The 14,371-nt window shown below is 28.1% G+C and overlaps 1 protein-coding gene across 5 annotated transcripts; it reads right to left on the reverse strand.

The window, feature by feature from the left end:
- Window positions 1-97: 97 nt before the first annotated feature.
- LOC129296379 (calcineurin B-like protein 1) lies at window positions 98-3,234 on the reverse strand. 5 transcript variants are annotated; one of them, XM_054934987.1, is made up of 7 exons: window positions 2,942-3,231; window positions 2,111-2,280; window positions 1,182-1,264; window positions 921-980; window positions 396-504; window positions 241-293; window positions 98-127 (listed from the first exon to the last, which is right to left on the reverse strand). In XM_054934987.1, exons 2-7 carry the CDS (start codon window positions 2,187-2,189, stop codon window positions 113-115), a joined length of 399 nt encoding a protein of 132 aa, XP_054790962.1. In that variant the 5' UTR covers window positions 2,190-2,280; window positions 2,942-3,231; the 3' UTR covers window positions 98-112. The 5 variants fall into 5 exon arrangements, with proteins under 5 accessions (XP_054790962.1, XP_054790961.1, XP_054790960.1 ...); XM_054934986.1 differs by lacking the exon at window positions 98-127 and having other exon boundaries at window positions 140-293; window positions 2,111-2,244; window positions 2,897-3,234; XM_054934985.1 differs by lacking the exon at window positions 98-127 and having other exon boundaries at window positions 140-293; window positions 2,111-2,244; window positions 2,942-3,233.
- Between the last annotated feature and the right edge of the window lie 11,137 nt (window positions 3,235-14,371).

The following is a 14,371-nucleotide window of genomic DNA, read 5'->3' on the forward strand; positions in this document are numbered from 1 at the left end:
TCATTAGGTGCTTGAATCATCTTTCAGATTTGCTTAGCGAAAGGACTTTGATTGATCATATGAATACCTCCCAGTGTTTGGATAAGGAGGAAATCTTTGTTTACTAGATGCATCATTTTCTTTCCATCTTGAATTCCAAAAAAAAAAAAAAAATCTGAAAGTAAAAATGCAGGTATTTAAACTGAATCAAATATGAGTACTTTGGTTGGCATATACATGGGTAATAACCAGGCTACGTACCTCTTGCCGCTCTATGAAGCCTGTGCTGTCCAAATCGTAAAGCCTAAATGAAACTGAAAGGAAGTCCCAAACATAATCCATTAGTACAGCTAGATCACATAAGGGTAGCAAGGATAGGCTATCATCTAGATTTGAGAATTCAATCTTCAACTTACAATCTATCTTGTCTTCTTGTGGTGCATTTGGATGGAACACATTGAGTGATCTAACAAAATCACCGAAATCAATGACTCCCTTCTTTTTAACATCAAACAGATCAAAGATCTGCAAGCAGAAAGAATCTAATATTAATACAAATCCAGTTCACAGAAGAGTCCGCTAGATGCATATATTGCAAGCAGTAGAGCATAAAATGCCAATGATTTGCAAACTTTCAAAGCAAACGGGCAGCAATTTGAGTCTGAAAAAGTTATTCTCCTCTTGCAAACAGTTACTAAAGTTATCTTGGATATCTGAAATTAACTAATAATAGGAGCCAACCAGCTACTTAACAACAATTAGATGGAGGCTTGCACAGAAGAATTAATATATTGAGAGTTTCTTCCAGAAGCACATAGTACAATGGCAAATTTCTTGATATTGTGAATTACTGATGCAAAGAAGCATTTGTTTGCATCTGTAGGAGCTCACAGTCACATATGGTGGCATTTTTTAAGAAAGCAAAAAGATGCTTTCTGTACCCGATTTGCAAAGAGATTCTCCCTCTTCCTATTTTTGAAAATTGCCAGCTGAAATTCTTCCTGCAAAGAAGGATACACTAATGATCACAATATGAAGAAAGAATCCAATGCATACACATATTATTACAAAATATATACTGCAACTGGATAAGCAATGATTCCTAACAAAGTCTATACAATGCCGAAGCAAAATATAAGTTAAAAGAACTAGCAAAGCAATGACTAATTGTAAGTGGGGTGAAAGAATTTTCCATACTGCACCTTGCTTATTAGTCCATCGTCAACAACAGAACCACTTATGCTCTTAAATAGCTCAAACAGTGCTTCAACCTCGCTAACAGTGACTGGCAAAACCAAAAGATGAACACAACTTTAACTACAAAAAACGTGGGTGCCTGAAAATAGGAAAGAGATAGAGGAATTGCATGACAAAAGCATCAAATAAATTATGATAAAGCCATGATGGACAGTTGTTTTTCTGTGTCTATAAATATTAACAGGCAGTATAACTGAAATGCAGTAACAACATCCAGTCCCAAATTGATACGCTGACCAGCACATTACATCCAATTATTTTTCTACATTTTTATGCTTCAGCCTACACCTTAGAATCAAGATGAATTACAATATTACCTTGTAAATATATACACACAAAAAAAAACTATGACAATACTGATGAAGCACAGGCAACTACTACCCATGAAGCAGCTCGCATTAGGATGATCAAGAATTGAAGGGCCAAAGGAGACTTGCTTCTTTCTGATATAAGCAGAACCACAAGTTGTTTGTCAAATGGAATCCAAACATAGCATACAAAGCTACAGGCCCCTACATAATATCCCCTTTCTCAGTTTCATGTTCTTTTTCTTACTTAAATTTAATCAAAGATTGAGCTCACTTGATAGAGTCTATGCACTTTAGACAACCTCCCTTAATGGGATAAGATTTTGTTGATGATGAATCATCGATAATCATTGAGTGTCTACGATTCATTTGGCAGGGGAAATGTGAATTGACAAAAAACCAGTAGGGAAGCATGTGCAGTTAAGCAATTACAACTCTACAGCGAAGTTGCATAATATCAAGATTTTCTCATGGTGCAAGAATTTTAGTTTTGCATTGTCAAAAAACTGATAGCAAGAATTATAGTTCGCACAATATATATACACACACATATATTATCTACTTACAAGCTGTCTGTGATGCGAGAGTCACAGGATCCTCATGCCCAGGAAATTGTCTTCTTACTTTAGAGCTGAAACAACCCATTTATCCTATGGACGGAGTGCAGGAAGCAAGGTACTAGACCAGCGCCCAGGCTTCACTACAATATATCATCAAAATCATCTTAACCTTGCAACTTCAAACCCAAATTCAAAAATCACGAAGTGAAATAATTAGTAAACAAATCAATCCCAAATGTTAGCATAACCAAAAATGACCTGAAATAAAACGGAAAAAATATACTCGGACAGCTCCACCAATGAATGACAGACAAACAGTTCAGAAAAGATAAGGTGACCACAAATAACCATTCATTAATTAGAGAGTTTAGAACAAGATGGGGCATGAAGACAGGGGGATTACGAAATTAAAATCAATTTTGCACTAAACCGAACATTAAACTACGGAAAATATTTAAAAGAAAAAAGAAAGAAAGAGGAAGAGAAGAGAAGGAAAAACTTCAACATCGATACAAAAAGAAAACAAAGAAGTAATTAAAACAAAATATTCCTATAAAACAAAGAGCCAAACAGTTCCCTGGATCCTGCGAAAATAATCAGATACAAAAATTTAGTCATGTATATACCTAACTTCCAAAGGAAATCAAAGAAGCAATCATCGAGAAGATCCAGTAAGAATACAAGGTTTAACGATGAATAAAAGAGCATATAACTTTCCCGAAGGCGAGAATCAACACAATGTCTCAATCAAAGCGAACTCTACAAAAGTTGCAGGGGAAGAAATCACCATACAATTGGAAAGAGGGGAATTCTTAGGAAAGAGAAGCTGGTCTTCACCTGAAGAGAAGCGAATCCGATAAAAAGGCGCCGGCGGCCGGTGGACAGGCAGGAGAGAGAGAGAAGGTAACGAACGCTAACTTCTTCGAAAGGAAGAAAGAAATGGTTCGAAAGGAAGAAAGAAATGGCTGGCGAGGTGTGATGGAGGGTGAGGTAGGGATCGTGGGATTCCTGAGCGATTTACGCTCTCCTTGTCTAAAAGAGTCCAAAATCCAACTTGTAAATACCCGAACGCCTTGTTGGGGACGACGATCACTTTTGAGTTTTGTTTAACGTGCCAGCCTCCCACCCGTGACACGCACATACTTCCAGATCCATATTCATTCACACTTGTTGTCATATCAAATTTGTCATAAGAAAAATTCTTCATGATGTATAATTTAATCCTATGAAGTTTATTCATAATAATTACACCCTTCGCTTAAAAATATAATATCCTTTAACATATAATTGTTGTCTTTTTTAAAAAAATAATTCTATTAAATAAATTATTTTATATTTATTTTAAAATAAAATATTTTATTAAATATGAATAAATATAAAAATATAAAATTAATTAAAAAATAAATAATTATTTTATTGAGGAGTGAGATTCAATTAAAAATGTCTTATATTTTTTAATGAAGGGAGTATTATAATTTTGCTCTATTTATAGGACAGATTTATTTTCTCACACACACATATATAAATATTATTCAATAGTTAAAATTAATATACTTAATATATAACAAAAAAATAATATTTTAGAAAGAAAAAGGATAACATATTTGGGTAGAGAATAGAATATATGCATTTTTCTTTACAAAAAACGTTAAAGAAAGTTGGGTTTTAAGAACTTATCAGAATTAAAGTATATTTCTAGACTCAAGTAGTATTTGTAAAAATATTTTAAAGATTACTCACAAACAATATCATCATATCAACAATGAGATTTGAATTCAAAATTTGATGAGTTAGTGATCAAATTCTTATAAAATTGAACCGACATTTATTGATCGTACATTTTTTATTTTCTTTCTATAAAACACTTTTCTATGTATCAAACTTTGCATTTGTTTCCTACCAATCCTTTTAAATCTAGGTTAAGTTTTAAATAGGTTAATACATGAAACTTAAACCAAAAAAAGATAAAGGAGCATTGTGCAGGCTTCATGCTTGGCTCAAGTCTTTGGCCAATCATGACTCATGCTTTTTTGGCTAGAGCCTAGTGTGGCGTGATGTATTTTCGCTCCTATTTGTTTAATTGTGTTGTAACGATTGGGTATAATTCTTTTGATCTGCAACGCCAAAATATATTTAATTATCGTATTATCTATAATTACATTAAAGGGATAATATATAGCATGGAAAAATGTATTATACATTCCGGTTCTAAATTGTAAAATTACTAAATAAATGTAGTGATTTTTTTAAAACATTAGAGTTAGTTTGATTAGATAATGATATATTTGTTTTCAAAATTTATATATTTATTTTATTATTCAAATATTTAATCTATCATATTGTAATATATATATATATATATATATTTGTTATATATGAAAAGTTATATCTGAATTATTATCTTATGTCTCTGTTTTTTTTTTTCGATGAATATTGTTGTCTCATATCTTAATGTAATCCTTTCCTCAACTCTTTTAAAGCTAAAGCCTTTCGGTTTGAAATCGGAATATTCTAATAAAAAAAATAGTTAAAATACTAATAGTGATGATGATGATGTTCCTAAAAAAGCCACAATGATATGCTAAAATTATGCCACTGATGGTAAACTAGTTTCTTTTCCTTTCTTTCAGACCTACATGGGCAGGGCTTTTCTCTGATTTGGACCCAACCTATCTTCAATTTGAGTTGATGAGGAAAAAAAAAAGATACTGAATTTGGAATTGCTTGCTTAAAGAATTATTTTCTTACAAAATATATTAATACATACATCTTTCTTTTTTGTCAACAGGATTAGAACGGGATCATGGGGAGCTGTGGATCCCAAATATATTTTGATACTACTAAAATTTAATATTATTTAAATTTTAATAATTACTTATTCAAAAGTTAAGATATTCTAGTTGGGATAGAAGAACAGCAAGAGAAGGAAGAAGAATATGAGGAAGATGATGATGATGATGATGTTATGGTTGGGATGGTCTTCTAGAAAAATTGTTTCTTTTTGTAAAAGCAAAGCTAACCTGTTTGATTTTTATTCTCATTTTTTATTCTTAAAAGCTGTTTTATTTACAGTTTTTAAAATTATTTTTAAAACAAAATAAAATAAAAATTTATTTGATTATGTCAATTCAAAAACAGTTTTGGAATTAAAAATTGGACTGGTAATGATAGTTATAAAGAGTTAATGGTGATAATTAATAATAAAAATTGGTTAAGACAACTGTAATTTTTAATAATCAAATATAGTGTATTTTAAAAATAAAAAGAATAAAATCAAAATAACTTAAAGTTGTTTCTATTTTTTTGTTTTTAAAACCAAAAAATGAAAATAATTTTGAAAATGACTAAAATAAAAATACTTTTCCAAACAAACTTTTAAATTTTCTGTTTTTAAAAACAAAAAATATTTTTTAAAAACAGAAAACAAACAAGCCCAAATTCTTGATATGGATTATTATTTTTTTATTTTGATATAATTTAATTTCATTGACATTAAGAGTATATGACAGTTGAGCATCATCGTGTTGATATATTTAATTTGTCATAGATTATTAATTAAAATAATTAAATAATAGATTAAGTGAGCAAACAAGAAAGTTTCTTAAATTGAGTACAACTTTAAATCTTATAAAAATGCATTTAAATCATTCAATACTATGAATACATAAAATCTTGTTGAGAAATTTTTCTCTTCAAAATTTTTTGATCAAGAAAATATTTTATTAGAATATGAATTACATCATTATGAGCTTGTTATGCTCATAGATATTAATTTTCAGAATTTGATTACTATGGGCGAATTATGTCAAGTTTTTAGAGGTCATTAGAAAGTGTAATTGTTATCCTTTAATTGACAGATTAATAAGGTTTGTGCTAACTTTTTTGGTGTTAATGACAATCATTGAACAAGCTTCTTCAGCTATAAAAATTATTAAACAAGGCTTCGTGATTAAATAGAAGATAATTTTTTTACTAATTCAATGATAGTTTATATTAAAAATAAAATTATAAAAAAGTTTGCTATAGACATGATAATTGGTGATTTTCATGTTATGAATTGACGAATAGAACTAAAATAAAAATAAAAATACATGTCTCTTTTAGTTATATATTTATAAAATTAATTGTGAATGTCCTAAAATATTTATGTTATTATATATATAACTTTTATTTCAGTTATTGTATATGATTTCTAATCAGAGTCCCCCGAAGTTAAAAATAATCCCTCTGCTCCTGAATAGGATTATTTCATATATCATGACTTTGATTGCATCCATAAACTCCCTCTACGCTTCTAGCCAGTCACCATTAACAATTTTCATATCACGTAACAATATGGTATCTGCGTTGACAAAACATATATTTATTTGTATATTTATTTGTCTTAATTGTTATTTCTTTCTTTCTCTGATTTAACTTATTTTTTAATTAATTTAGAAAATATTATATATTTTTTATCTATTAGTTATAAAACTTAAAGACCCCTTGATCTATATTTACATATACATCTATATAAATATATATATATATATATATATGATCCCACTCCAGATGCTAGTGACTGTTAGAAATAGGCCCACAGCACTATGGTCGGCCAGTGACAAAGATGGTTGAATTATAATACTTCATCCGTAATAAATTATAAGTATTTTTAGATAAAATATCACATATTAATAAATTTTATTAAATATATTTAATAATTTTATTTTTTTTAAATAAAACATAAAACTTTTAAACATACCTATAATTTAATACTACTCCCGTCTCAAATTATAGAACATTTTTAAAGAAGTTTTTTCATTATAAAATATAAGACATTTTGAGTAAATTAAGATTTCATTAAATGCATCAATTTCAATATTACCCTTCCTTTCTCTATAATTAATTTTCATCTTTTCTCTTTTTAATATATTAAATTATGAATATTTTTAAAAGTTTATCTTTTTATTTTGGAAAGATAAAGTTGTTAAGTGTATTTAATGAGATTTATTAGTACGTGAGATTTTATTTAAAAGTGTCTTATAATTTGAGATAGAGAAAATATATTGAAAAGAGAAGGGATGAAAATTAATTATAAAGAGATAAAAGGTAATATTAAAATTAATGTATTTAATAAAACCTTAATTTATTTAAAGTATCTTATATTTTAAATCAAAAAAACTTTTGCAAAAGTGCCAAGGATGGAGGGAGTATATGTTGAGTTAAATTGAACCCATTCAATGTACCAATTAACTTTCTATAAGAAACTATATCTAATAATCACAAAGGAATATGCGGTGAGGGTTCTATAATAGAGCATTGACACAAAAGAAATAATCCAACATCCATGTGCTTGTGTCTCCTGGGGACAAAGGAACAGACAGCGTTATTGCTTATTATTGCTGAACTACCTTCCCAGAGTGATGTAAATATTGTTGCTATTCTCCGTACTATTGCATTGATTGTTTATGCATGTTTTTCTATTGAAGATAATTCAAGTACAATCAAGTATGTTTTTTTCATTTTATCATTGCAAAACAAGCCCACAAAAACGCTCTGAGATAAAATCATTTAGAGTCGAAAAACCATATCGAGACTTTCAAACCAGCCTGTTTAAACCCATTCAAATAGAAGATTAAGCTTGAGGTTTTGATGTGTTAATGCTTAACTAGGATTAAACAGTCCAACTCTAATGAGCTAAAAAAAAAAAGCAGTATATTATTGAAAATTAGTAATAACTAATTAATAAACAAGGAGGGAGAAAATTGTAACCTAAATATTTTTTTTTTATATCTTTACCACTAAAGAGCAACCTCGAAGTACATACAATTAAATATTGTTGATCATGAAGATGGCAATGATTAAGATGATAATTTATTATTGTCTTATTGATATTTATAGAAGACTTGTTTAGCTTACTTAATTTTATTTGGTTTGATTTTATAAGTTTAAACAATAATTTGATACTTTAATTAGTTAATATTTAATTATTTATAATTTAGTTTGTCTTATTTTCATATATTTATTTAAAAAAAAAAAGACTTAAAACACTAAGGGTTGACCTGAGCCCGCAGGCTCCAAGGACCAGACTTCACAAGTATGTGAATTTTAGGTATGCGGACTTTTTAAACTCTAGTTGTCAAGGATACCTTTAAACTCTAGCATACGATTTAATTAACTGTAAAGGCATTGGAATAACAATACATTTTAGTCATTTAACAAAAACAAAAGAAAAGAAGAGAGATATTTTAGTCATTAAAAAAAAAAAAAACAAAACAAAACAAAAGAAGAGAGAAGATAGGACGGTGGAGAATTGGGGGCACATGGGATGGGACAGATGCAAGGACGTTATCCACTCATGTGTCAGTTGAGATGTTTCCTGATTACAAAGAGATACCATTGCGCCATTACCAGTCATCTTTGGTCAAACTTGGAGTCTTCTTTTCTATCATCGTTGGGTTAGAATGGGATTATTTTGATTTTGATGCCCTTTCGCTTTTTTCTTTAGAATATTCTTATTTTCGTTTGTCCACGCGTTTAGAATATTCCCTTTATCTTTCTCACCAAATCTCTCCGCCCTTTGGTTCCGTCTCCAAGGTTTCTGATAGCGTTTTATGGTCCTTCGCTTATGCGAATTTAATTATGATAAACTTTCCATGAAAATGGGCTAATCTAATTCATCTTGAATACCAACTTCTTTTCAATAGTAATCTTTCAGGGACAATCGAGCCTTCTAGATGAATGAGATAAAGGAATTCATTATCTCCCAACCCTTTTATCATTACTATAAATGTTTTATCACGCTTGATTCAGAACAAACAGTAAACAGGTTTGTGGAAAGGAATCAAACTTGTCAACTGCAAAGCCTATTTCTCTGATCTCCTTTTTTTTTTATGCAGATGATTTCTTATTTTTCTTTGAATATGCAATGAATAACTTGAAATTCCTTAAGAATGCATTGGAAAATTTTTGTTATATTTCTGGTTAGAGATTAACCATGCTAAATCTTCTTTTATCGTGGGTCCTAACACTTGCCGCATTCTTAATGAAGAATGGGTGAATTATCTCGATTTTCCCATGGCTGACGAACTTGAAAAATATCTGGAGACATGGGTTGATTGAGGAAGAGATAAATCTGTTTTGTATTCTCAAATTATGGAAGCTATTGATAGAAGATTGGTATATCATGAAAGGTTTCAACCCTCGCACAAGCTTTGAGGTTGACACTAATCAAATTAGTATTATCTACTGCTAACATTTGTCATCTTTCTTGTTTCAAATTACTCATGTCTATCTGTAACATGATAAATACCAAATGTATTGATTTTTTTTTTTTTGGGAATTCAAGATGGAAGAAAATGATGCATCTAGCAAGCAAAGATTACCTCTTCTTATCCAAACACTTGGGAGGTATTCATATGATCAATCAAAGTCCTTTGGCTAAGCAAATCTGAAAGATGATTCAAGCACCTAATGATGCTCTTGTGGGTTCTTCTCTCAAAAGAAAGTATGTGAATTTCAGCTTGTCTACTCTAATTGAGAAACCTTGCAATACTTTATGGATTTGGAAGGGTATTTTCAATTGTTCTAACATCATTATCAATCAATTAAAGTGAAACATTGGTAATGGGAGAAATATTAAGCTCTCTGATTGATTTTAGGAAGGATCTCTTCTAATTGAATTTAATTTTAACCATCTCAAGGTCTCTGATCTTATTTCTCCCTCCAACTCCCCTTAGTTTCCACTACAATGGAATGTTGATGCTTTACATTTTTACTCATTCAACACTTGTTCTCATTTTAATATGATTGGAAAAAAATGTGCATTATAGTGTTATATTACTTGAAAATTTTCAATGTTTTTTAAATAAAAATTGAAATTGACTAAAGAAATAAAATTTAATAATTCAAGTGTTGCCCAAAGGCTCGAGGTATTAGGATGACTTAGCTATATCGATTTTTTTTATTCAAATATTTTAAACTGACTCAAATTGATCTGCCTCGCCCAACTTACGAGCTCTAGTTACTATGCCCCCAATCCACCCCACATCGTAGATTCAAGAGATTGGAAATTGGACCCATACTAGTATGAGGATCAATTGTTAAAATCACAATTAAATTGTAGTTAGATCAGTCGTAAACAAAATATTTTATTGAATCAATTTAACAGTTTGATAATTCAATCAATCAAGTTGATCCAATTTTCAATACTATACATGAATTTATCAAATAAGTATTAAAAAAAACATTGTTTGTTAATAAAAGGGGGCAAGTCCCACGGAAATTCCAAAGTTAGGATCACTCCAAATTTGTAAAATAATATTTGGGCATAGTTGATGCACCTTACAAGAGAGACATAGATGTGTATTTTTGTCTTGAGGTAGTCACTCCTCCAAATTTTAGAGTGGAAGCGTAGCTTAATTCCACCAGAAAATTATTAGTCTAAGAAAAATTGAGTAGCAGATAATCTTTTAACAAAATTCCAAGGCTACAAGCACTCCCACTATCTTTTGGATAGATTAATACTTGCGTAAAGAAACAACTACTAGAGTCGGTTCTTCAAGGCATGGTTGATGCACCTCATAAGAGAAAGACAGAGAGAGGTGTGTTGTTTATAAAGGTGTGTTTTCGTCTTGAGGTAGCCACTCCTACTTGGGTTTCTCGTTGGTATGGTGCTCATGGGAGTGATAAAAACTATATCATCTAAATTTTAATCTAAATAGTTTGAATTTAAAACATTAATTTTATATTTTTAAAGCATAAATTTATAAAAACTATAAAAAATTTAATAAATCTTTTCATGACTAATCTAGTTCAGATTAAATTTTGAGTGTTTAATTTAATATTTAAATTTTTATAAATTAACTATTCAGATATACCATATACAATTTACATTTAAAATTTTTAACTTGTAATTTTTTAAAAAGAAATTCTAATTAGGAGATTATACATTTTAATTTTTAACGTTGTATTTATCAAAATAAAAATTTATAAAATTATAAAAAATTTAATATTAATCTGGACTAAGTACATCTATATTGTCAATATATAAAAATTGTAAAATTATTAGTATTAAATTAGATCTTTCAAATTAAATCTACACCATATTGGTCATGAAAAGATTTATTGAATTTGATTAAAAATTTTATTTTAAAAAATATAAAATACAAAATTAATTCTTTAAATGCAAACTATCTAGATTTTGATCTGAATGCAACCGACCTAGAAATTTTAAACTGTGGGAGCATCATATATTTACAAAGACACTTGTAATACAAAAAATGCACCATAATATACTACAAAAAAATTGAATATACAAAATTAGTTTTCCCTCCGAAGTTTTTTTCTGGTACTTAATAGGCTTATTTTGATAATGTTGAATATTCTTTTTTCACTTTCAATACCATAAAACATTTCTTTCTTTTGTAGGTAACCAAACTTCAATTGAGTCTAGGGTGAGTGACGCTGCTGCCATGAGGGAGACACAGTTGAGTTGAGTCGAACAATAAAACTGAATCAGGACGCTGACTCATTGCAGAGAAACATTTGGTGGAGCAAAATTTTTGAGTCCTTCTCATTGGAGTGCAATTGTGCAAAGAGCTATTAGGAATTTGGTTTTCTCACTTTTTGAATAGAAGTGAAGTGGGAAGAAAGGGAAAAAAAAAAAATATTAGGAGGGGAAAGTCGGTTTCATAAAGAAAAAGTAAATAATCACAAATAAAATAACGACTATAAAATGCGTGATTTTTTATATATGTAGGCCATGAAAATTATGAGTATAAAAAATAGGAAAAATAACAACAAATTCTTTCTAAATTATATAAATAATAATTTGGTCTCCCAAATGTTATAATTCTACTCAAAATAAAAAAAAATAGGAACTTTTTTATCATTTATGAATTTATATAAATGATCAAATTATCTCTATAGCAATATAAAAAATTTGATATATGAAGTTGTATTTTGTTATTATATTATTGTGAATATAAGAAGTAAAGTTGTAATTATTTGAACAAAATTTGTGATCATTATTTATTATTTTTAACACTTATAGCAATATTAAGAATTTAACATGCAAACTTGTGATTTGTTGTTGCATTGTTGTGAATAAAAGAAATTATAATTATTTATACAAAACTTGTGATCATTACTTGGTATTTCCAACACTTGTAACAATATCTTGAATTTGACATGCGAAGTTGTAATTTATTGTTACATTATTATGAATATAAGAAAAAAAGTTATAATTATTTTAAACAAAACTTATGATTATTTTATTTTCAACAAGAGTAATTTGGTTAATGACAGAAAAGTTCGTAAAAAATTTAGTAAAATTATAACATTTTGAGGGATTAAATTATTATTTATATAATTCAAAAGGATCCTATTATCATTTTCCCTAAAAAATAATAAAAAAGTTGAATGGCAAAAGAAAATAATGTTAATTACTAGAGGCAATTAATATTTATGAAATGCACATAGTACTTGTATTTACTTAAAAGGGGTAAAATTTTTGTGGAGGCTACTGCATGTGGATGCGTCCCTTTTTGAATAATTTAAATCTCATCACCTTAATGAACACAATAATACTTCATTATGGTGATAAGTAATTAAGCACTGAAGATGAACCCTCTTATACTTAGAATGGATGGGTGAAACTAATTTTAATGCTCATTATGTATATAAATACTGAAAATTAATTATCTCTATACCATTCAAATATAATTTTTATAGTTTAAATTTATAGTTTTTTAACAAGTGTTTTTTAAATGAAAAATTACATTGTTTTTAAACACTGACACTTAATAGATTTTCTTCATGTTAGCTCATGTATTCATTAAAATATTTTTTTTAAAAATAAAAATAAAATTTATAAATTTAATTATTTAAATTAAATTTAAACAGTTTAAAAATGATGAGCTATTAATGCTTATCTTAAATATTGACAGTGTGTTTGGATATGCAATATAATCAATTTTTTATTTCAGAATTGATTTTTGAATCAATTTACCCAAACAGTCATAAAAAATTAAAAATCGATTATAAGATAAAACGCGTGTTTTTTCAGAAGCTTCTACGGTCAAAAGTTGATTAAAAGTGTTGGAGAAAATTACAAAAAAAGATCCAAAAAAAAATATAAAAAAAGCACAACATTAAATAAAAATAAAATTTTTATAAAATTTAAACTTTATATATTTAAAAAAATTAATATTTGATATTTAAAAATTAAATTATATAGTAATTTATATAGATAAAAATTAATTTTGATTAAATTATCCAAATATCTTTAATTTTGTTAAAATTAATTTTAAAAAAATAGTATTCAAATAGATTACTTTATAACATAATTAATTATAATTAAAATCTATCACTTAATTAATTATTTTTATAATTTATTATATACAATTTAAATTCAAACGGATCCTGAAACTGAATTGGTGGCTTTTCACAAGAAAAATATCACTCCAAGAAAGATTGAATAGGAGACGACCTTTTTCCTAAATCCCAAGGCTACAACCAGTCAACCACTTTCGCAATCATTGGACGGATTAATATTTTTCATTTGTGCCGGGTGTTCCAATATTTCAGGTAATTATATTGAAAGTATGATTAATATTAAATGTGAATACATTTTTTTTATAAAAAATTAAATTTTAATTCATTTTATTATGAAAAACTTGCGCTTTTATTTATATTGAACCCTGATGATTTGGATGTAATAATATTAATATGAATATTAATGATAATTTATAAATTACTCTCTCTCTTAAAAAATATAAGATATTTTTTGAGGAGTTGGATGTTAAAAAATTTAAAATAATTTTAGTCTTTCGAGGTGTAATCATTGTTTTTTTAAAATACCCCAAGTGATAGTAATTTTATATTTATTATAGGATGTTTAATAAGGGTAAATATAAAAAGATAAGATTAGTATAAAAGTATATGATTACTTTATTGAAGTGTGAGATTAAGTTAAATATACTTTACATTTTTAAATAGAAGAAGTATTATATTTTATGTAATATACAGATTTGAATATTTCATTTAAAAATAAAAAAGATGGGATTGCTTGGTGACACAGTTCCGGATACATGAATAATGCTATTTTTTTATGCAATAAAATTCAGATAAATTGAGTCCCGCGTCCTATAGGTTAAATTCTTGGCAACTAGATCAATTTTATTACAAATAGTGTGTGGTGCTGTATGACGGTGAGTCCTATGAAGACCCAGGAAGCCACTTTCCGCAAACTGGGTAAATCTTCATAGCGGCATCATTCAGACAAGG

Source organism: Prosopis cineraria, unplaced genomic scaffold (genome assembly GCF_029017545.1).
Source record: "Prosopis cineraria cultivar Desert tree isolate PC_DT_omini unplaced genomic scaffold, ASM2901754v1 PC317, whole genome shotgun sequence".
NCBI classification, from domain to species: Eukaryota; Viridiplantae; Streptophyta; class Magnoliopsida; order Fabales; family Fabaceae; genus Prosopis; species Prosopis cineraria.

Coding starts and splice junctions, on each gene's coding strand:
- LOC129296379 (XM_054934986.1), bottom strand. CDS start 2,189: ATGGGTTGTTTCAGCTCTAAAGTAAGAAGACAATTTCCTGGGCATGAG. Junction 505..920: donor AGAATCTCTTTGCAAATCGG/GTACAGAAAGCA, acceptor TTCTGCTTGCAG/ATCTTTGATCTGTTTGATGT. Junction 294..395: donor ACAAGAAGACAAGATAGATT/GTAAGTTGAAGA, acceptor ACTTCCTTTCAG/TTTCATTTAGGCTTTACGAT.